The sequence below is a fragment of the Arvicola amphibius genome, chromosome 2, assembly GCF_903992535.2.
Source record: "Arvicola amphibius chromosome 2, mArvAmp1.2, whole genome shotgun sequence".
Lineage (NCBI taxonomy): Eukaryota > Metazoa > Chordata > Mammalia > Rodentia > Cricetidae > Arvicola > Arvicola amphibius.
The window spans coordinates 180,314,024-180,339,180 of record NC_052048.2 but is presented as its reverse complement, the minus strand read 5'-3'; the positions used below and the strand labels follow the sequence as shown (position 1 = coordinate 180,339,180).

At 41.1% G+C, this 25,157-nt stretch overlaps 1 protein-coding gene across 1 annotated transcript in view; it reads right to left on the bottom strand.

Moving 5' to 3' along the window:
• Exoc4 (exocyst complex component 4) overlaps nucleotides 1-24,874 on the bottom strand; it is a 722,780-nt gene extending 697,906 nt beyond the window's left edge. Inside the window, exons 1-2 of the mRNA XM_038318719.1 lie at nucleotides 24,760-24,874; nucleotides 5,597-5,786 (exon numbers count right to left, since the gene is read on the bottom strand). Coding sequence (XP_038174647.1) covers nucleotides 5,597-5,786; nucleotides 24,760-24,845 — 276 coding nt within the window. The 5' untranslated portion in view covers nucleotides 24,846-24,874. The remainder of the gene's footprint in view (nucleotides 1-5,596; nucleotides 5,787-24,759) is intronic.
• Between the last annotated feature and the right edge of the window lie 283 nt (nucleotides 24,875-25,157).

Genomic DNA, 25,157 nt, shown 5'->3' with positions numbered 1-25,157 from the left:
GAATAGTAATGTGTTTTATACCTTAAAATCACTAAGAGATACTGAAAATAGCTTTACTTAGTTTTACATAGAAAGGGTATCTAGGTAAGGTGATACACATATTAACTTGACTTCACCATTCCACAATGTGTTCATATTCCAAAATATCAAGGTACATCCATAAATGTACAAAATTTTTATTTGTCAATTAATAAATTTAAACAAGTTCCTTTTAATTGGGGATGTAAAACATAGACTATCAAGAAAGTATCAAACTAACATAAACATTTATTTCTCAAATCCATATTCTATTTTTATAAATATGGTAACAATATTGTCATCCTGTTACATTTAATTTATAGGGATAATTACTATCGAAAATTTGTATTACCCTGCTTCATTTATAAACAAATCCATGGAAAGCCAAGTTGTTAAAATCATGGCATCATGTTTTGCCTCCTCGGCATTACAGTAACTTGACATTTGCTCCAAATCATGTGTTCAGCAGCACCAAGAACTTCAGGCTCAATATACAGAACTGTAAGTCACTCTAATTAGAGACCAGAAGAAAATAAAAGCAGGGCTCAAGAGGCTATTGAAAACAGAAATGTGAGATGATACAGGTGGCAGAGAAGTAGTAATTTTTGTAACCCAACCTTGGAACAAACAAAGGAATGAGGAAAACTAACTCTCGCTTTAAGAAATACAAACCCGCCTCAGCTTTTGTAAGAGGAATAGCAGAGACGGAGAAATAGCAGAGACACACTTAAGAGGGGCTGATAGATGGCTGCCCAGGGAAACACAGGAAGGCCACAATCTTCAAGACACAAAAGCAGAAAAGTACTGAACTCAAATCAAGAGAAATAAGGAAGGAAAATTCCTCTGAGTGTGTTAACCCCATAATAAAGCACAGCACATGTGCAAGCACCTTAGGACACCTGCAGGCCAGAAAGAACCTGAGAAGTTCTCTCTGGAGCAGGAAATGGTCACTAAAAATCAATATATCAATATCACTTAGTTTAAAAACACAAAACACTGTTCTTTCCCTTTTGTGGCAGTGGAAGTAAATCTACATCTAAGTGTCTGCATATGCATGTACCTGTGAGAAGGGCCCGAGTCTGTCCCACAGAATTTATAAAAAGTTCACAGAAAGAATAAACTTGAGAAACGACAGTCATGTTTAAACTACCCTCACATTTTCATTTTCCATGATTCCCCTTTAGTCTGTTTTAACTTCCATTCTCAGGTTTAAATTATCAGAAAACCTCCCCACTATTCATTCCAAGGGCAATTTATTCCTTTTTAGCTGCTAGATGCAGACAGATCAAGAAACCCTTGAACTTTAAGGAAAGACTACCTTGTGGTTCCTACAACTACTTAAGACTACTGTTCTGCATTTAAATTACAGCTTTTGTTACAGGCGATTGTTTAGCATGCCCATTCCTGGAAACTTGAGGCTTTCTTTCCTTTTTCATACAAACGTTAAGAATTTTCACTAACATTTAGGCTGTAAATAACATCTTGCAAACACGACACTGTTCTCCTAAGACGTTCTTTGTATTAATTAAGGCTATTCTTCATCCTAATTCTACCTTTCAAGATATACTCTCATATAAAAGTCAAAAGTCATTTTGGGTAAATGTTAAGTAATAAATGTTTCATTCCTAAATAATGGGGCCCCTAACAATATCACTTGAGTAATTATTCATAGTTATTTCTAGTTATAGTAAAGAAAAGAGGGTTTTTAGTATCGGATCTAATACCAAGAAAACATCCAATAACAAGTAAAATGTTGTGTCCATATACAAGAAAGCTAAGTGTATGTTATGTTCTCCTCTTCCTACCCTTCTATGATAGACATCAGACAAACTATTTAATATGTTTGAAGAAATCTGCACTGAAACCACTGAACCTCATAGAAGAGAAAGTAGGAAATACACTTGAACTCATAGGCACAGAGACCACTTCCTCAATATAACCCAAAAGCACAGACACTGAGAGAAACGATTAATAAATGAAACCTCCTGAAACTGAGAAACTTCTGTAAAGCAAACGACACGGTAAACAAGACAAAACAACAGCCTTCAGAATGGGAAAATATCTTCATCAAACCCACATCGGACAAAGGGCTGATCTCCAAATATACAAAGAACTCAAGAAATTGGATCACATAATCCAATAAAAAAAAAATGGAGTATAGACCTAAACAGAGAACTCTCAACAGATGAATCTAAAACAGCTAAAAGACACTTAAGGAAATGCTCAACATCCTTAGTCAACAGACAAATGCAAATCAAAACAACTCTGAGATTCCATCTTACACCTGTAAGAATGGCCAAGACCAAAAACACTGATGACAACTTATTCTGGAGAGATTGTGGGGTAAAGGGAACACTCCTGCATTGCTGGTGGGAGTGCAAGCTGGTACAGACCCTTTGGATATCCATATGGTGATTTCTCAGAAAATTAGGAAACAATCTTCCTCAATACCCAGCAATACCACTTTTGGGTATATACCCAAAGGATGCTCAATCATAACACAAGGACATATGCTAGACAATGTTCATAGCAGCATTATTTGTCATAGCCAGAACCTTAAAAGCAACCTAAATGCCCCTTGACCAAAGAACAGACATAGAAAATGTGGTGCACTTACACAATGGAGTAAAACACAGAGGAAGAAAAAAAATGACATCTTGAAATTTGCAGGCAAATGGATGATCTAGAAAACATCATATTGAGTGAGGTAACCCAAACCCACAAAGACAAATATCATATGTATTCACTCATAAGTGGCTTTTAGATATAAATTAAAGAAAAACCAGCCTACAATTCACAATCCTAGAGAACCTAGACAACAATTAGGACCCTAAGAGAAACATACATGGATCTAATCTACACAGAAAGTCAAAAAAGACAAGATTTCCTGAGTAAACTGAGACTGTGGGGATCATGGGAGAGGGTAGAAGGGGAGTGGGGAGGAAAGGAAGGGAGTGAAGAAAAATAAATAGCTCAACAGAAGCAATTAAAAAAAGAACACATTTTTATCTGACTTAAAATATATTCCTACATCATCAGGTACAGTATGTCTTTAAATGTCAGTCACATTATGTTGTTCCTATGTTTAAAACCTTACCACTTCTAAAAGGCTAAAATTAAGCATAGTACACATTGCAAAATCATCAGACACATGAGCCAAGTGTACATCAGTACATTCATTAAAATCGGAGTTCTTCCGATGACCTGCCATACCCTACGACTGCCACACCTCACACACCAGTTCTTTCATTTGTCTCCCGTCACTTTCCTGGCTCCTCACTGTGCTGTCACCTTACCAGTCCTTTACTGTCTCAGGATCATGGCACCCGCTATCCCTCCTTCCTCAAGGTCTCCTTACAGACTCTCCTCATCCTCTTCAGATATTAGCTTTCCCTGACCAAGCTTGTTAAAAGAGCAAATCCCTAATCATGTACTTGCTTGCTTTTTTCTTTTCTTTTATTACCATGTGGTCTGTTTATTCTGACGAGAATGTAAACTAAAACTTAAACTCTCTAGACAGAAATATTTCACTTCTACACTCCAGAGCCTAGAACAACAATCTCTGCACAAGGCAGACACTCAAGATAAAGAGACTAAACAAAAGCTGGAATAATCTCTCTGTTGCTTTTGTTCTACCCTATCCTCATGTAAGCTCCATGAAGACAGGGATTGGTGTCTTCCACTTTTATATCCACCAGCACCTGAAACAGAACCAAGAGAATGGCTGGTACTCAAGGGAAATATTAATGGACTCAATTGTCTTTATATTCCTTTGCTAGAGAACAGAAAAGGAAGTTCACATAAGAGCTGAGTATTCTCAACTTCCCGTGTGTCTCTAGAATAACGCAGCCTGATGATAGCTGACTCGTCCACATTTTCACCTGAGACAAATATATACCTGCACTTGATATATAACCTGAAGTGCAGGGAAAAATGACATGGAAAGATGAGTGGGGCAAACATTACTGCTTCTTTGGTGATTAAAAGAAATAGCCGCTTATGGTACAAATTATCAAAATATAGAATACAAATTCACTTTCATTTTCCAGCATTTTTCTTTGCTTATTAATCAATTATTAAGGTGTTTTTTGCACAGCTTTCCATCCTGCACTTCTTGTCCAAATACTGGCACTAATTCCTAACACTGAATCAGGTGACATTTACTCTCCTGGCAAACTGGTATAACAAAGGCTCCTTTTGTTTTATTTCTTTCACTCTGACTTTAGTATACTGAAATTAAGAATGGTAAATCGAATAGTGTCGCTTCTAGAACAAATGTAAGACCCTCAAGATGAGGCCCTTGTTTTCAGCACCAAGACCAAGCAGACACATTCTGTTGGCAGCAATGATGCTACTGTCTGGATGCTGAGTGTCAGAAACAGAGTAATGACTGCTGACTCCTCCCTGGAGATTAGGACAAAATCCTTCCAGTCAGCCAAACTAACCGGAGGCCCCCTCAACCTTCCTGTGATTACCCAAGGAAAGTCAGGTCAGCAGTGCTAGACATTCATTTCCTGGCCTCTCTTGAGCTTACTATACTGTGTCAAAATGGACTAGAGTTTGTTTTACGTAAGAGCAACTCATCTACAGCGTCATCCAGTATCACAGATAAATCCACAGGAGGAAACTACCACATCTAAAGATTGAGAGTTATGGTATTCCTTTCAAAATCGGCAGGTTATTTTTAAAATGCAAAGAGATCGCCTCAGAAAAGACTAAAAGCTTACTGGTTCCAGAGCTGGACTCTAAGATTAGAGGCTGAATCTCACAACCATAATGTCTGCAAATTCTAATATATACACTGCTTACAAAATGATAATAAAAGGTCTGGAGGACAAGAAAGAGTGAAAGAATGCCATCAGCACAGCTATTCCTGGGCACGAAGCAGCTAGGGAGTCCTCTACATCTCACAGCCCGGAAAGCAAATCCCAAACCACAGTCTGCAGAGGGGATAACTGACCAGAGATGCTTGAGAGGCAGTGGCAAAAAGGAAACCAAGCATGTTGCTCTGCATGCCTCACCCCAACATTATATAGCAGAGATCTCTAGCCCTCTCAGAATCTGACATGTTCTGCAATGTCTCATGCTTATTTTTTAAAGGTGAAAGGCACTACTTGAAAAATACTGAGGGATAATTTAAAATGCCAGTAAAGTCTTTAGTCAGGGAGTCCAGAGTTCACATTTTAAATCTGTTGAGATAACAGAAGCAATCATGCATATACAGATATGTGCATGCATGCATACCCCACACACACTAAAAAAATAAAAATACATAGCTAAGAACTACAAAAATGATGTGATGATATGTAGCCTTTCTTTCTTTCTTTCTTTCTTTCTTTCTTTCTTTCTTTCTTTCTTTCTTTCAGCAGACCAGCCCTTTGGCCAAATATAAAAGCATCTCTTAGAAACTCACTTTGTCCTTTAGACACTAAAGGCAAGGTACCCAGAAAACAATAGCTTTCAAACTTCCAGAAACAGTCTTTATGGTCAAGGACCATTAGACACTACTGTGGCACTGCTCTAAACCACACCTGTAAGGGAAGGTGACCACTGCCAGACAGGAAGAAAGGAGGTTCACCTGCTTGATTTTATTCCGCGAGTTAGTGATGCGCTCCGTGATGCTCTGGTAAGTGCGAATGGCTGTTGTCAATTCTGTGTAGTGTTGAACGATCAATTCATCCAGGTCACGGTCGCACTTCTCATAGGCTTCTTCAAGGCGACCTTTCTCATTTTCTCTGTCTTCAACATCATCGCTGGTAGACAGAGTCCTGGTGAAAACAGAAATTATAAAGCTGTCTCAAACTTCAAAGCAACAATCTGAAGAACAGTATCCAGTCAATACACTAGTACATTCATACTACAAACAAGGAAATGATGAGAGTTACCAGAAAATATAAAATGACCTTCAAAGTTCATTCCAACACCCACCTAAGTACATGCACAGGATGTCTAGCCAGAGTCCGTTCTTCATCTATTCTCTTGACCCCCGAAATTATTTTAATCAGACAGCAGGTGAGCATGGACATAGAAGGGAGCTGGGTAGTTCTTGATTGACAGCAGGTGGGCATGGACATGGAGGGGAGCTGGGTAGTTCTTGATTGGTAAGAATCATGGTAATCCCTAACAGGTCCATTCTTCTTACAATTTTGACTAATAAAACCTACAGAACATCTAAAGAAAGGTCCCTTCTCCAGTCCAGGACACTGACACATAGAACTGAGATTCTCAGACACTCTGTCATCTGTGGAAGCAAAAGGCAAGGTAAATGTTACTGCAGCTGTGTCATGGGCCTCATGAAGGAGTCATCCCTGAAGCTGCCCTCTCCTCAAGACTTCTTGTTAGGGGAGACAATAAATATCATTGTTTAATCACTCTGGATGGCCTTCTTTCACATGTGGCTGAAGTGTACTAAGGGATAAAATTTGTCTCACTAAGGAACCACCTTCTAAAGAGTTCATGTGGATGGCCTAAAATTGTAAAAGGGATAAAGTCATGTTAATTCTAAAATCTGTCACAACAGCAATAACCTAAGCTGCACTACAAGACAGTGCCTGAATTCACTATTCTTCAAACAGCACCAACAAGATTGATAGGAATCAACAATAACCAGACAATGAGATAGGTACAGTTATTAAAAATCTTTCAATAACTCAGTTTGATACATGGGCCACAGATCTTTGTTTCCTCCATTATCTTTCTTGGATAATTTTTTTTAATTTAGTATTATAATAAAGAAACCTTTTTCTCTTATCTGCTCCCTGTGGTAATTTAGAATTTCATTAAATTCCCTCAGATTTGTCAGCTTATACATTCAGCCTAGTTTATTTCATTTATCTTTTTTAATTTAGGGAGGGGGTATTTTAGGTTCTCAATGATGGATGCAATCAATTATAAGTCCATCATTAGAACTGCTTTCAGAGATGGTCTGTCAGCAAATCAATCACATACCCACTTCCAGATACTTTTGAGCAAAATACTGTACAACAGTCTTCTCCAAACTGTCACTCAGAGCAAGGGGTCTTAATTCATGAGCCACACAATATATAAAACTTCTTTTTCAATTTAGAGGGGAATTCAGGAGGCCTGTCTGTGACTTCAATGTACCTTCCACAATGACTTCTGTAAATGTGTTAGGGATGCCAAGAGATCAAGTGTTGCATGAAATGAAACAGTACTGGGAGCTATGAAGGGCAGTACCAAGCCAGACCCTATTTCCTCATCTTTAAACTCGTGATCCTAAGACAGACAATTTCCAAGGCTGTTTTCAGGTAGAGAGCACACAAGTATTTAACTACTAAAGTAAATCAACTTAGTCTTAAAGGGAGAGCCACAAAAATCACCTTCGCTATCCAGTTCCGAGTATGTCTCTCTGTTGTTTTTATGATATATAACTTTGCTCTTTAAATCTGAAAGCTTCCAGGATGTTAATCTAAAGAACAATCAAGAAATGCCTTCAATTTATCAACTGTCCCATTGGTAAGAGTTTCTGGATATTTTACTCAATCCCTTCCGCAGTGCTACACAGCATGAGCCTGCCATTTTCACAATGCTTTCCACATTTTCCTTCCTCCTCACATACACACTGCCATTTGTGGAAGGAAACATGCCAAACATCTCACACTGTTTACCTTAACTAGTCAGAATTACCATTAAGGAAAATGTCAGGCCCAGGGAGGACACCTTCTCCGGCATGATCTGTCACTGTAATGCATTACTGGATCATTAGGAGTTACTTAGGAAAGAGAAAGGGTTACTAAAACGAAGATTAGGAGTAAATTGAGTCCACAGGGGATCTTTTCTCCTATTTTCATTTCCAGAGGAAATATTTATATAGGAAATATCCTGTGCCAAGTTTGACTCACACTAAAAGTTCATCCTCTTCATTTTGATGGAACCTGGGATGAATGACAGTTTGTCTTTAGTCAAACACATATTCTAAAACTCTAAAAATACAAACTGTTACAGTAATTTTTTTAATTAGTGAAGAAAAAGGCAGTAAGATAATGAAAATAATAAAGACCTCTAAAATTTAAAGAGGCTAACACATGCCAGAAACCAGCTTTACTCAGCACTGTATGGAACACATGCCCACTCCTGCTGGAGGAGCCTGTCGTTATTTTCTGCCCCTTTCCACACTAGAAGCAGCCGAGCTTTGAAGAGATTAATTTGCCCCCTCACACAATAAGAATAAGAGATCCTAGAAGGATTGAAAACCCAAGTAGGTCTGTTTATAGAGCAGGTTTTAAACAACTGCAGAGTATTTAAATCTGTCTCTGAACTCTAACTACCTAGGTTGAGCTCCTTATTCCAGCACACCTACTACCCGGTTTCATAGTGTGGAAGTCTGCATATGCCGCCGTGTCAATGTGAAAAGGTGTGGGGCTTTGAAGCCTACTTCCAAACAGAAAGAGGTATTATATATCACAAAATAGGCAAATTATTCTAAACATTTTTCTCAGGTTTTGGTTTGGAGCAGTTTTTATCTTTGTTTTGAGGGTGTTTTTTATTTTCATTTCCTAAGACAGTGGCTTGCTATGCAGATCAAACTGACCCACCAATCACTGCAGCCTTCAACGCTGACTTCTATGATCTTCCTGCCTCTGCCTCCCAAGTGTTAACGCACAAGCACCACCACACCTGGAACTACAATGCAGTTTTAGTGAAAAAATGATCTATGATCTGGTGGACAGTCGGTGCTGTTGAGACATATTTCATGTGTGAAATGTCAATACTAAGCCCAGAAATGGACACATCAGCCATTGCCCTGTGTCCAGCACATGGGGAAGGAGATAAATGTGAAGCCTGAGGTACAAACAGAAGCAATGCAGTGGTCACATCGTAAGCACATAATGAGTTGCTATTTTTCCTGCCTCAATCACAAACTGAGAATTTCACCCTAATCGTGTGACAGCTCACGTAGAAGAAAGAGAGAGAGAGAGAGAGAGAGACAGAGAGAGACAGAGAGAGAGCTGGGTAGTGATGACACACACCTTTAATGTAAGAAAAAGATGAAAAGATGAACATGAGAACCTACAGGTTTCTCTTTGAAGGGGGCAGGAGGAGAAGGGACAAGGAGGAGAGAGGGTTCGAAACAGTTTTCCTGTGCATTTCTGGCTATCCTGGAACTCATTCTCCACAGAGTGCCCTAGAACTCACGGGGATCTGCTTGTCTCTGCCACGTGGGTGCTAGGATTAAAGGCGTGAGCCACCACTGGTTGTTTTGGTTTGGTTTGGTATTTTTCAGGACAAAATTTCTCTGGCTAACTCACTCTGTAGAGCAGGCTGGCCATGAATGCAGAGATCCGCCTGCCTCTGTTCCCTAGGTGCTGGGATTAAAGGTGTGTGTCACCACCACCCAGTTCTTTTCTTTTTAAGAAATGCTGCTGGACCTGACAAAAAGGTTAAAAAAAAAAAAAAAAGAACAGAAATAAATAGGCAGAAGCAAAGGACAATAATGTAAAATTGACACTCCAAGAAGCATTCAAATTACACAACCACTCTTTAGATTTTAGATTTTGCCCCTACTTCATGTAAATCTTGATTATGATTTACAAACTGCTGTGGAGTTCACACTGGAACACAAAGGGATAAACTAGTTTGCAGTGAAACTGGACACAGAGACATTACTAAAGCACTAAGAATTTCTCACTAAGACAGCTCTGGTATTTTACATGATGAATTACATCTCTAACCAAGACTAATTAATCCCCAGGAAGGAATGTGTTCACCTACCAGGCTAAAGGTCCACCAAATCTTTCTAGCAGGAACAAGGATGGTAGATGGTGCCAGTGGATTCACAAGCCACCAGCTCCCAATGAGTCCCACATACAAGCATTAAAACATGGGATAAAGATACAGAGACTGAAAATTCATTCATTTCTTTTCTTTTATTTTTAATAGTAGCTCCAGTCAAATGTTGTAAAAGAAAAATAAGCACTCACGGTCAGCAATCCCTTCTATGGAGCAATCCTGCTCTCAATTTGGACTTTTTAATAGAGTAATGGAGTCCAGACGGAACAAGAGTATAAAAGTCAATGCCGTGGCTTTAAAAGATCAATGGATGTGCAATCAGGGGAAAGCGTACCTATGAAAATCTGGTTGCTCACCAAGACAGCCCATCACTCACCGAAGCTAGAACTTTTGATCAAAAACAGAGGAAAAGAATATAAGAAGAAAACAACCAAATCCAGACTGCTGCCAGGAATACACCAAGCCCTTCTTAGGACACTCAGCAGGTATGTCACATTGAGGCATTTGGGGGTTGCAGGACCTGGTGGGACAGCACTTGCCCAGCATGTGCAGGGTCCTGGATTCAGTCCACACCAGTGCATAAAAAAGTTCACTTTTCTTTCCCCATACTACTTATCTACACAAAAAGTTGAATATATTAGTCAGGTGTAGCGATGCACGCCCTTACTCCCAGCACTCAGAAGGCAGAGGTAGGGTAATCTTTGTGAGTTCAAGGCCATCTTGATCTACATAGACAGGTCCAGGACAGCCAGGGCTACATAGAAAGAGATGGTCTAAAAATAAAAAATAAATGTATAACATGCAAGTTTATAAACTGAGCTAGGTATGGTAATCTCAACACTTAGTGAAGTAGAGGCAGGAAGATCAGGAGTTGAAGCCAACCACATTTACAAAGAGAAGTTGTAGCCACCCTGGGTTATTTGAGACCATCTCAAAAACAAAGTAAGAAAACAAAATCATAAGAAGTATCCTCATAAAATCCAATAAATAGTTGTTTTCAAAAGTAAAACTGCAAACTCAAATAGAGCTTTGCAGTGGGGCAAGCCAGCACTGTCTTCTAATTCCAGACACTTAAAGACTAAGGCAGGAGCATGACTTTGAAGTCAGCCTGAGCTACAGTGAGGCCCTGGTCAAGGCCAACCTGGTCTACAGAGCGAGTTCCAGAACAGTCAGCACTGTCACACAGAGAAAGCCTGTCTCAAAAAGAAAAGGAAAGAAACAGAAATTCTTTATTTTTCCTATAAAAGAAGGTTTGGGTTTATTCTGAATTCACCAGGCACCAGAAATTTAAAATTAATTCCCCCTCTATTTGTCTACATCTAGGACATGCATGTTAGTGTAGCTGTGGAATTCATAATTTTATTTTATTTTTTTAGGGTTGGCAAGAGACTTGACTCTAGAGGGATTCCCAGGTGTCCAAGGAGATGTCCCCAGCTTGTTCCTTGGGCAGCTGAGGAGAGGGCGCCTGAACTGGCCCTATACTATAGCCACACTGATGAATATCTTGCATATCACCATAGAACCTTCATCTGGCGATGGATGGAGATAGAGACAGAGACCCACATTGGAGCACTGGACTGAGTTCCCAAGGTCCAAATGAGGAGAAGGAGGGAGAACATGAGCAAGGAAGTCAGGACTGCGAGGGGTGCACCCACCCACCAAGATGGTGGGGCTGATCTAATGGGAGCTCACCAAGGCCAGCTGGACGGGGACTGATGGAGCATGTGATCAAACTGGACTCTCTAAATGTGACTGACAATAAGGGCTGACTGAGAAGCCAAGGACAATGGCACTGGGTTTTGATTCTACTGCATGGACTGGCTTTGTGGGAGCCTAGTCTGTTTGGATCCTCACCTTCCTAGACCTGGATGGAGTAGGGAGGACCTTGGACTTCCCATAGGGCAGGGAACCCTGACTGCTCTTTGGACTGGAGGAGGGGGAAGGGGAAGGGAAATGAAAGGAGGGGAGGAGTTGGAAATTTTTTTTTTTTTTTTTTTTTTTGGTTTTTCGAGACAGGATTTCTCTGTGGCTTTGGAGCCTGTCCTGGAACTAGCTCTTGTAGACCAGGCTGGTCTCGAACTCACAGAGATCCGCCTGCCTCTGCCTCCCGAGTGCTGGGATTAAAGGCGTGCGCCACCACCGCCCGGCGGAAATTTAAAAAAAAAAAAAAAGGGAAAAAAACAGAAATTCTATGTAAGACAAAAAAAAAAAACAGAAATTCTAAAAAAAGAAAAAAAAAACAAAAACAAACAAACAAAAAAAACTCTGTAGCCCCAGTTAGGGCCTCAACGTCTCTGGGTGCTTTTCCTTATAAAACAGGCATTAGAGTAAGAACACCTACATCTCCAGCATGTTTTAAGGACTGAAGAAGTATGATGAAATGTGGACTCACAGCATCAGAACCAAAATAAATCTATGAATCCCAACATTGTTAGCTCAAATCCCCTCAAACCTCCCCACCCCAATGTTCCTTTGGATCTATTACAAAAACATATCAGATCTTTTCTCTAGATTCTCACAGTGTCTAGCACATTAAACGTTTAGTAAAAGGCTACATAATGAGCAGTAGCAAGATGCAGGATGTGGCAAGTCATACAGGACAGCTCTCTGCCTGGGACGAATGCAATGCAATGGTCTCACTGGAGATCATGCATGCTCATAAAGCCCTGGAAGGAATGCAACAGCTCCGGTGGCCCTGCCCAATTCACTGATTCGTTCAACAGCATTCACTAAGCACCATTACTTACCAGGTAGTTCTAAGTGGCTAGACACACAGCAGTAACTAATCTAGCCCTCCTCAAGAAGCTAAGATTTCAGTATGGAGGGGCAGACCATAAAGTAGGTAGGGAGGGAAGTGCAGGAGGCAGGAGCTGTGGTACAGCAGATACAAAAATGGCCTCTTCCAGCAAGGGTACAAAAAGGAGGGATGTGAATCACACCTCTGTAAAGACACCCTCTGTGGGGAAGCTGTTCTAGAAGATGCATGGGCCATGCGGGAGAACGAATTCAAACTGTTCAAACTCTGGCAAGGAGATCCTTGTGGGTGCTGCCTGCTAGTGCAGCAGTGACAGGAGAGGAGGTTAGGAGGCAGACTGGACACAGATCTGTGGGCTTTGCTCTGGGTGGTCACTGGAGCCACTACTGAGGGGTGGTGGTAACTTATCAGCCAGTGTTTTAGTGGTAACAGCAAGTAACCACATTTACACTGGTTTCACTTTAATTATATCTCATATCTTTCAAAAAAAAACAAATATCAGAGATGTTTTATCTAAGACTATAGTAAAATATACAGACTATCATTATATAAATGTAAAATATAAGCAGTCACATGGCCACAGAGTTCATAGTAAATGAGTTTCTAGTCACCCTTGAGCTTCTAAGCAGCCAAGGCAAAAAGTTCTAATTCTCACTTTCTAAAAGATTCCTTTAGGAAAATCAAATTTTCATTTAAAACAAGGAATACATTTTACAACATAGTGAAAGATGCCCTCAAAAATCTTCTAAAAACGAAGTAACAAATGTTTTATCAACATCTCTTCAGTAGGATAATCAAAAAACTAAATTCAGGCTTCCATATATAATAGATAAAGAGATATTTCAGGAAGCAGGGAGAGACAGGGTTTCTCTGTGCAACGGCCCTAGCTGTCCTGGAACTAGTTAAGTAGACTACGCTGGTCTTGAACTCACAGAGATCTGCTTGCCTCTGCCTCCACCACCCCCACCCCAGTGCTGGTATTAAAGGTGTGCTCCACCACCACCCAGCCAGGCCTCCCTATTTTGAAAAACAATGGATATAATCCAACAATAGACTTTTTTTCATTCTCATCCTAAAACAGAATTTAGAGAAGTTCTAGAACTAGGTAAATCAGACCTAAATCAGACCATCTTAGCAAATCTTCCCAGTTGAAACCACCACCTAGCAGTTCTCTGGAGGGCGAAGAGCACAGGATCAGTATTGACACAAGACTGGTAACTATCACAAGACAGCATGACAGTGTGTGAATGCAACAGCAATCACTCCTGCCTGAGCCTCCAGGGTACCTGTTTGCCAATGACAGGCTCCCACTCTGGAAGCTTACGGTATTTTAACAAGGTGGTAAAGAGACCTAGATCTGTTATAAACTCAACCCCACCAAACTTTTTTTATATAATGACATCTCAGTTCTCTACTTGGACTAGGTTTAGAGACAAAAGGCAAATAGAGGAGGTTCAGCAAGATCAGGAAAGCTTCATCTAGAAGTGCTGTTCTTGTGAAAAGCAAGAGACAGGAGGAAATCCTGTCCACACAATCAGAGGGAAGGCCCCCATGGGGACAGAGCAAGGAGGTGACCACCGATATGACAAGAAGAGAGGCTTTGCCAACAAGCCATCCGGAGGGTGCTTTGACCTTGGACTCGGCACCCAAAGGGGTGAGAGGGTACATTTCTATTGCTTATGTCACCCAACCATAGGTGGTTTTGATAGCTGCTTAAACAGAAAGCTACACTCACTGCCTCAAAACTCACAGGCAAATGTTATTTCAGTTGGTTAATTCTCATTCACTCTCTGTTTGCTGTTAGTTTATCTTGTGTTTGGTGGTTTGGAGCTGCGTGGGGGGGGCGGGGGAGGTATGGTGATTTTGCTTCAGTTTGGTTTGCTTTGGTTTTGAGACAGGGTCTCTCTATGTAACTCAGGTGACACAGAAAATTCCTAATGTCCTGCTCTAGCTGCCCAAGTCCACAGATTGAATGTACACCACCAGGCTCAACTTGGTTGGTTAAATTCTCAAGGCAAATGTTATCAATTAACATAAGCAACACAATTCTTGACAAATGTGCATGTAGAATTAACTGCAATACAGCCACAGATGGCTAAGACACCTAAATTTTGGTGACTCCTTCAGAATGAGCTAGAACTGAGCCATGTGTTCTGAAAGCTGATAAGGGGCTTACCTGTCTACTAAGGACAGTCTTTGTTAGCCTACACTGGCCTCTCTTCTACAAATAATAAAGACTAAGAAAACAATTAATGGGACTGGAGAGATGGCTCAGAGGTTAAGAGCACTGGCTGCTCTTCCAAGGGCCCTGAGTTCAATTTCCAGCAACCACACAATGACTCACAACCATCTATAATGGATCTGATGCCCTCTTTTGGCATGCACGCAAACATGCAGACAGAACACTGTATACATAATAAATAAATCAGATAGATGGATGGATATAATACAGATACAGATATAGAAAGAAAACAATTAATGGTAATCCCTTCAAGCAACTAAGAAAAATTAATTACAAGTACAGCTTCATGAATCCGAAAATCACTGATCAACAAATGACAGAGCACCATCTACAATAGGAATCAAGTGTTCTTGGTTACCCCCTTTCTGAGAAGTACTTCATGTGGGCCTAGGACATCAGCCAGATGCTCAAGGTCCCTGTGCTTCTTATCATTAAGAACCTCAATCCACAGCCTGGTCTACAAGAGCTAGTTCTAGGACAGGCTCCAAAGCTACAGAGAAACCTTGTCTCGAAAAAAAAAATAAAAATAAAAAGAACCTCAACCCCACCACCAGGGATCCCTTCTCTCCAACACCAGAGCATAAGACAAGAACTGAACTTGAGGGAGGACTAGTTTCCAAGTCTTACTCCACAAAATGAAAACTGAGTGCTTCACAACTGGTCTTTTCAGAAGTAAATATCCCTTTCTGTTAGTGATCCTACAAATGTCTAGAGCCGATATGAGCCTTCCAAGGTTGTGTTTTCTTCCCACACTGCTCCTTACATTATAAGTTCTACCCCACACTTGATTCAAAGTACTAGAGACACATTTTCTTTCCAAAAAGAAGAAACCAACCCATCTAATACATGACTGACAACAAAATATACCTACAGCCAGCAGGGAAACTACTCTAGGCAGGAGTAGAGAGAAACCCAAACCCATGAGGAAGAGAAAGAAAACAAACACTACACAGCTCAGTCAGAGTTCCAAGCTGATTATGCAAAGCAGGACCCACTGCTACACTTTGTAGATGGTGAGTCATTTGTAACTGCTTCCAGGGAGTTATCAAAATAAGAGGTCCTCATCGTGAATCTGAGATTGAATAAAGGATCACACATTAAAGAGATGCTAGAGATGTGTATCACTACATAATCACACAGATACACTTTACTCAAAGCAGAAATCGGCACCTCGCTTTCAAATCGGATTTTATTCTATTCAATTACACATTGTGATGCCTTGATTCTTAATTATGGCTTATTAGAGCCTATGAAATACAGGATAATCCCATCCTGATAGCAATTCACAATGACAAGTCCCTCTGAAAAAGTTTTTTCATGCATAAGAGCATCCCTTAACTGTACAGAGAGACTTGTACAACTTCAAGTGATAGTAAACAAACATTGTCTGCTTTAAAGTCAGTTGAAAACTACTGTCCGGCTTCAGACAGCACTGAGAGCCAATTAGTACACCCAACACAATGTGCACACACTGCGTCAATAGTGCAATTAACTCAGGTATGCACAACAGTACTGGAGACCAAAAACTATAAATTGCTTAGACAACAAAGAAGGCCATTATCTAAAATTAAGTAAAATCACCCAATTCACTCATAAAACTAAGCTTAAGGCTGACAAAGTCCTCCACCTCTTTCCCAGTTTCTTATAAAGTCCAGAATCTCTCAGAAAGCGCTGTCCACAGAGGTCCTCGCTGCCTGGGGAGCTCCTCACAGCGGTGTTTTACAGGATTCTGACAGGTGTTAGGCGACCAAATACACACTGGAAATTAGAGGGTAGGCTTCTTAAATGCAAGCATCCATGAGGCTTTAGAATGCAGGTGTCTCAGAGAAATGACAAGATCTAAAGTAGTGCTTCTCAATCTTCCTAATACTGTGACTCTTTAATACAATTCCTCATTTTCACTGTACTTTATAACTATAATTTTCTATTGTTATCAATCATAATGTATATAACGATCTGATATGTAGTATACTTGATATGTGACCCCTGTGAAAAAGGTCGATCAATCCACAAAGGGGTTAAGACCCACAAGTTGAGAACCATTAACCTAAGGCTATGTCATACTGCATTTCAGTGGTTTACTGATCTGCTTCAAGATATAGTGCCACATTCCAATCTGGCCTCACCTATTCCCAAACTGGTTCCAACCCTGTTCTCCAACTACATTAGCAAAATCCTAGGCATGATTTGTATTGGCATATATCTTATCATGCAAATGATCATCTCAACAGCAATGCCTTTTTAAACTTTGAAGATGCATTTTCTTTTTAATTGTATGTGTGTGTTTACATATGTGAATGCAGAGCCTATGGAAACCAGGGGCATCTGATACCTGTGGCGCTAAAGTTACAGGCAGTCTGAGCTGCCCAATATGGGTGCTGGGAACAAAACTGTGGTCATCTGCAAGAGCAGTATGTACTCGTAACTGCTGAGTCATCGCTCCACGCTGAATAATACTCTTTTTCAAAAAGTATATTCAATAAAAAAGAAGAAAAGTATAGCTTTATCATTATCTCAACTTTTTAAAAAGGTAACAATTTGAATTTGCTTCTTGTATCTTATTTCCCCAGTAAAGTATGTTGAGGAGATACTCAAGCTTTATCATGCTTTCAGATCACCTGTACAGTTATAAAAATGCAGATTCGTGTCATATGGGTGAGGCAGTGCCTGAGATGACACTTTCCTAGCAAGCTTTCCAGGGTGATCTGGATATAGAATGATGTAAACAACAATTCCTGGAAGGAAATGGTGTCTACAAAGAAAAGTGCAGTGATACAGCGACTGGAACGCTGTGCATCCAGAGGCTGAATGCCCCCCTGTCTTGGGCTAGCTTTAGCCCTTGGAACAGGCATTCCTTGCCCTCCTCTGTGTAAGAACTAACATCCTGTAGCTAATAAATAAAAACCTTTGAAAATCTACTGATTTAGCAGACCTATAATGTCCATCAACCAAAAGCTAAGAACTTCATCAAATAGCATCTTGTGCCTATAGAAAAGCCTCCCTCGTCTGGTTCTAACTGTCTCTCCCTCTGATGCACCCACCATGTATTTTAAATGTCCCTTGATTTATGACTTTGTTTCATAAAACTATAAAACTGCCCCCACTTTAAAACATGGAATCTGGGATAACCTGAATCTGTGTTCCCAGGCCACAGGCCCTCAAAATGCAGAATAAACTCTCTCTTATTCTCTTTAAGGTAAGAGCTGTGCCAGTAGCACTCTAAGTTTTAAATGAAAAACAAACAAGATCTTCTGAATTATGCCTACTTTACTTTTTGAAAGGGTTATAGTAACAATTCAGAAAAAAATTCTCATAAAAAACTTGAAATGCATAATTTTTATATCAACACTACCAAACGCAACACAAAAGTATTCTTTTAATACTTTGTGTTAAATTGTAAGTCCCAACTGTTTTCAAGGCTGAATCCCTAGCACATTAAAAAGACAGGCTACTACTCTGCGGATCAAGGTCGTAACTCATTTCATAGCTTGAAAGCATTTAACGAAATGTAAACAGCAGCAGACTCAGACTGTTTGCAACAAAAAGCAGAACTTAACCACTGCAAACCGCCAAAAACCCACCAAGTAGTAATAAAAGCCTCTGAAGCCTGCCCATAGAAAACCTCTGTGAGCACATTAAACACCAGACCAACAACCTACAACACCACTACTGAAAGTGGCAAAACAGCAATAGAGCTCTATCTTTAAAATAAAGATCTATAAGGGTGCACAATCATCTCAAGACATGTCTCAGAAAAAAAAAAAAAAAAAAAAAAAAAAAAAAAAAAGGTTGAATGAGATACATAATAGTGGCTGGGAATTTAGCACAGTGGTAGGGATTTGCCTAGCAAGCAGAGTCCTGGGTTTGGACACCAGCTCTGAATCTGTTTGCTTTTGAGCTATAAATTGGACGCAGGCACAAGGTCCTGGATTTGGTCTCCAGCTATGAATTATTAACTGTACAATGAATTGGACACTTGGGAGGCATGCCAGGCAAGTACTCTCAAATTTAGTAAAAATCAAGTTTCTAACCAAAGACACTACAGACACTAGAAATGAAAAATTAAGCATCTGTTCCAACCTGTACAAGGCACTTTCATGTCCTGTCTCATTTCATGTTCCCCCCAAAACACACCAGGTCTTCTAATCATCCTGTTCCCTAAACGGGAAAGTAAGACTGGGGGCAGTATGGGGACTGATTAATTCCAAGTTATAGGACTACTTAAGTTTTTCTTATCTAACCTAAGCCACACACTGAACTTCTCACCAAAGGCTCTGTTCAGACATATCTATCTATAAAGGCATGAGTTAGAAAACTTGACAGTTTTTCAATTATCACCCAATAATAAAACTACAATACTCAAAGTTTTCAAGAAATTCCAACATTAACATGGATTCCTGAGGCTTTATAAACCAAGATTCATGTCTTAGCTAGGGTTTCTATTGCTCCAACACCATAACAGACCAAAAGGCAAATTAGGGGGGAAAGGGTTTATTGGGCTACATTGCAGTCCATCACTAAAGGAAGTCAGGACAAGAACCCAAACAGGGCAGAAACCTAAAAGCAAGAGTTAATTCAGAGGCCACAGAGGGGTGCTGCTTACTGGTGTGCTCATCAAGGTTTGCTCAGTCTGCTTTCTTATAGGACCCAAGCTCACCAGCCTAGAGATGGCCCAGCCACAATGGGTTGGGCCCTACCCCACTGATCACTAATAAAGAAAATACCCTACAGGCTTTCCTACAGCCAGATCTTATGGAGGCATTTCTTCCACCTGGGTTCCCTCATCCCTCAGATGGTTACAGTTTGCAAGTTGACATAAATCTAGCCAGCGGATTTTATCTAGCCCCAAGATATTAATTCTGCATGTGCAACCAGGAAATGAAGAGTTTTCTTCTCATTTACATAAATGCCTTTATCCGCAGTCTCAGAACCTCCTGGAAGTTTAGTGTCTGTTCTGTTTCCAAACAGCATCTCATGCATCCCATATCCCAAGTGCTACAGTTACAGGTATGGAGCACCACACCCAGTTCCGACTGGGGCTCAAACCCAGGGCTTTGACTGAGCTCCAGCTCCGGGCTGACACGTTACTTCTGAGAGTAGCCTGCAAACAGTGCTACATCACGAGGGAGCAAGGCTGAGGGAAGCAGGGTGAGACACCTAAAGGCGATTTTGATTTGGGCTCAGATGAAGAGAGATGGTGCTAGAAACAGATTCTATGCCTAACACAGCTCTTGGGACCCAGCTCAAAACAGAGTGGCCAAGTTCTTCCTGCCACAAACTGTCACAAACCTCAAAGGTATCTGTTCAAAGACCAGATCAAAGCCAGGACCCCTCAACAAACTTTACTTTGAGTTAACTATGGGCTGACCAAAATATCCTCTACAGAGGAAGGAAGGAATTTAACAGGAGCCTACAATAAAGGATTTTCTACGTTTTTGAAATTCCAACTTCTGTGAAGACATAAAAGTTGATGAAAATATGAGCCTCCAACTGCCTTCAAATCTCCTTGACATCTGTAACCAGACTGTCTACAACAGCTCTGCTCCAATGTTTCAATAAGGTCTCCTTAAGTCACAACCAGAGTCTGTCTCCCCAATTAAACTGGCTATTTGCAGGCTGACATACAAAAAAGGCATAGTCAATGTTTAATTGGAAAGCAAATCACCTAACAGCAAGTGGTAGACACATTCCCCAATTAAAAATCTGACCAGAACTCATGAAAATAAAACAGCATCTTCATTAAAAAATCTGACCAGAACTCACGAAAATAAAACAGCATCTTCGAAATGCTATCTTGCTTATTTCACAACTCCAACTTCACACCAAACAGAAGGTTGAAGAGGGGTATTCAATAGGAAGAAGGAAGACATGGGGTGTGTGTGCGCGTGTGCGCGTGCGTGTGTGTGTGTGTGTGTGTGTGCGCGCGCGTGAGTACAAAGCTATCCAAACTTGACTCTTAACTACCCAATTAGCTCTGTTGTAAAGGACCAATAGTGACTATACCCAAAATCTACAGTTAGTGGCAGTCTCCAAAAGACCAAATCACAAACACTATCTCTCCTCACCAAAACCCTTACTCACAGACCTGAGTTCTAAACAAACACAAGAGCAGACCATTACTCACCTGACTGGCCTAAAACGTGTTTACTCAGGGTTTATACGTGATTAAAGATTTTAATTTACATATTTTCTAGGTCCCTTCCCATCAAATATAAGACTGCAATTGCACCACAATGTGATGATGGCGCACCTGGGAGGCAGAGGCAGGTGGATCCCTGTGAGTTCAAGGCCAGCCTGGTCTACAAGGTGAGTTCCAGAACAGCCAGAGATGTACCACAGAGAAACCCTGTCTATGAGGGAGGGAGAGGGAGGGAGGGAGGGAGGGAGGTGGAGGGAGGGAGGGAGGGAGGGAGGGAGGGAGAGGGAGACTGCAATTGCATTGTATTTCTGTTTTTTATTTTAAATTCTCAGTGATGGACTCTGATACTCACAAAGCACTGAGTAATTATCTAATTAGTTACTACCATGTTAGAAAATGGCAGCGAGAACTGGGTGTGATGGGGCAGGCCTGTACCACAGCATCAGGAGGTGGAGTCAGAAGAATCAGTGTTCAAGATTATCTGTGCCTACAAAGCAAGTTCAAAGCCAGTGTGAACTACATGTAACCCTGCCTCAAAACCCATATGCAAACAAAAAGAGTAAATGGCAGAGACTGGAGTATTTCCTTTGTGTACACTAGCTCAATCCTTACATTAGACCTTCTCTGGAGCTAATTCAGTACTACAAAGGGTCTACAACAAGAAATGCTCTTCTTTTCTATCTATTAAGAATAACATGTTAGCCAGGTGTGGTGGCTCACTTCATATATCCCAGCACTTGGGAAGCAAAGGCATAGATCTGAGTCCAAGCCCAACCTGGTCTACATAGCAAGTCCAGGCCAATTCAGGGCTGAATGGTGAGACCTTATCTTAAAATAAAAATAAACAAATAAACAAATGGAATCATTTTAAAAGCAATATAAAATGTTACAACATTTTAAAATATTTAAACAATATAAAATGTTACAACCTAGTGTAGAAATGATATTTTACACATTTGGGAAAGAGAACCGAAGGAAATTTTTCAACAATCCTAAAGAAGAAAACCAGCTGTGACATGAACAATACAGATGAAACAATTAAACTCTTTAAAAGACAGTGGATTCTGCCACTGACTTAATTTTGTGAGGAAATGACTGGTCTAGCTAGCATGTAGCAAGTACCCTCACAGGAATACTCTGACTTTAGAAACACAAACATAAAATGGGCTTTCTGTGTAAAGCTTGTTGCCAAAGCAACAAGAAAAGGTCTAGTATTTCAAGAGATCTGAAAAATGTTAAGGGTAGAGGGAGGTAACAAGTATATGGGAAGATCGAAGATTAATGAAGGACGCAGAAGAGCAGAAACCTGAATGGCACACAGTCACTAATAAGAAATGCACAGTCCTGTTCTTCCAGCTAGGGCCTTTCTCACCCCAAATCTCACTTCCAAAGTCGTAGCACCATTCTCTTCCTATGCACTGTTTATGAAATTTAAACCACTGAGTCAAGCACATAAGAAAATCAGGAAGGAAACACCAGCAGAGATTGGCAACAACCTCCCTCATTCCAAAGCCAAACGTTTCTGCGTTCAAAGGAATGCTGGAACACAAACAGCAACACTCCAGCACAAAAAAACCATCTAGTCTTATGGCATAAACCCCAATCTTAACTAAACTTCCCTAGAATGATAGGTCTGAGCATACCTTACAGGCACGATTGTAAAAAACACAATAAAGGAATCATGTCACCCAAGTGTTCTGACATGATCTGCCTGGGCCAAAATCATGATGAAAAGTAAAGGTTATACAGACTGATTTAAGACACGGATAACCAGCCGGGCAGGGGTGGCACATACCTTTAATCCCAGCTTTCGGGAGGCAGAGACAGGCAGATCTCTGTGAGTCCGAGGTCATCCAGGTCTACAAAGTGAGTTCCAGGACAGTCAGGACTGTTTCACAGAGAAATCCTGTCTTGAGGGAGGGGGTAACCAAATAAGGCATAAGGCCAGGAGTTGTGAAGTACACCGGTGATAGTAGCACTTGGCAGATGGAAGCAAGAGTTCAAGGTTACTCCTATTTACATAATGAGTTTGAAGCCAGACTGGGCTAGAAGAGACCATAACTCAAAATACAAAACAATGCTGTACACTATTCAGCAGTGGGCGATACCCCCCTGAAGATGACCAAGAATTAGCCCTTCAAGGAAAATGTACGTCTCTACACCAGTATCAGTCAAAAAGCTTTAAGTCCTTTTTCAGTGTTTAAATATCACATATTGAGGGTAAATATAACTGCCACTTAAGATATCTGATATACAAAGCCTACAGGAGCGGAAGCACAGAGGATGGGACATTTGTTTACAGCTCTTCCTGTCCCTAACTCCCTCCACTTCCACTGAAGTGACCACACCTTCCATAAATCCTCAAACTCTGTAACATTCCATCTTTCTCCAAGTCGTTCCATACTCTTTATACATCTTTATCTCACAAGGAGAATATACGCTCAGGAGTAATACTCTATCTGACTTGTCTTTGCAAAGCTCGGAGCATTCATTCATTAACAAATACTTCCTAAGTATTAAATAAATGCCAGACACCACGCTTCAGTAATATCTATTGTTTACGTGAGTGTTGACTATTAGGCAGGAGAAAGAATAAAAAAATAAGTTCAGAAAAAGATTCCCAACATTCATACTAGAATATCAGAGAAAATTAAGATGCGCTTTGATTGAGATTTTAATACCAGGGGATAAATCTGTGCTGTATATTGTTAAGGACTACGAGTCTGCAGTTTACACAAGACTATTCTCTCTTCGTGACCTACAAAGTGTATTATTTTCACAGAAAGTTCATCCTCTCATTTGTAAAATAAAATTGATAATAATTTAACAGGTCATTGTCTAAACTGCTGTCTCTGACATAAAATCATAGATAAGTCTTTTTCAGTCCACTAAGTGGTAAACTTTTTAAAGTTTGACTTATCCGTTCTTTCAAGTGCTTACAACCTACCAGGTTCTGGGGGGTCCTGGGTTTGTTTGTTTGTTTGTTTGTTTTTTAAAGCCTTCAGGTCCATTACAGGAGAATGGTCATATCATTAGACCAAGAACTCAAATCAAACTGCGGGCTAAGTGGGGGAAGGCATATTTGTCTCATGAAAACACGTGGCGTGAAATTCAAATGACAACAACGTATAACTGTGTCATAATGCATTTTATTCAGGCTGGTCTAAACTTGCTTAACGTCTTAAACATGTTTTTAAAAACTGACCAGTAAATAGTCCACCACTCCCACGCTCATCCTATTATTTCAGGAGAAGAGTAACGCGGAGGGCAACTTGACATTCTGTTTTGGTACAGTTCTGGGGGTAAAAAAAAAAAAACTGGACTAAGACAGCCAACAAAAATAAGAAACACATGTGTCCCTTCAATACCCAGTCCTGGCCAGCTCAACTGGGATCAACTGGGGAATAGCTGTGGCTATTCAGAGGTGGGTAGAGCGCCAGAGAGGGACACTGCAACTCCTGCCAGGAGACTTGAGGCTGGCCCCGGGGAGCCCGGACACGGCAGGCCCTTCTGAGTGCGAGCTGCACCGGGGTCGCCGGGACCTGTCTGAGGAATGAATGAGCACACCTGCGCAGGGCTGCTGCCCGCACCCAAGCGAGCCAGCTTTTAGAGTCGGGGACCCGCGTTAGGACCATGCCCCGGGGAAACTGAGGCGCGGGCTCCACTCCTTAAGCCCGGTCCCAGAGAAAGTGGGAATCCTGGGGGCCGCCCCGCCGGACCACAGGCCCTGGGGAGGGGCTGGGGAGGCCAGAAGGAAGGGAAGGGCCGGCGGGCGGGGCCCGACCGAGGCCTCTCCCTTCCGCAGCGGAGGACGAGCCGCTGCCCTGTCCTCACCCGGCCTCCTGCCTCCCTCACCTGATCACCGAGATGAGCAGCCCCGAGGGGTCTTTGCTTTTGCTGACTGTGCTCCTGTATTTCCCACCAGCTGCTTCTGCCGCCATCTTGGTACGGGAACGAGAGCCAGGTGCTTGACAGGACCGGGAAAGAGTAAACTCCGCGGCAGACCATTCACCAATGGCAGAAGAGAACCGCAGAGGCGCGGAAGTGAAGAGACCAATCACTAGAGTGAGAAGGCGGGACTGACGCCCCCCTGAAGGACGAGGCGTCTGTTCGCTCTAAGCACTCTGGGAAATGTAGTTCTGCAAGTCCTGGGCATGCCTGGACAATAAACCAAAGTCAACTTCAAGTCTCCTAATTGGTGTCTTTAGATCTCTTAAGACCTTAGGTTGCTTATCAGTTTACCCCCTTTTATA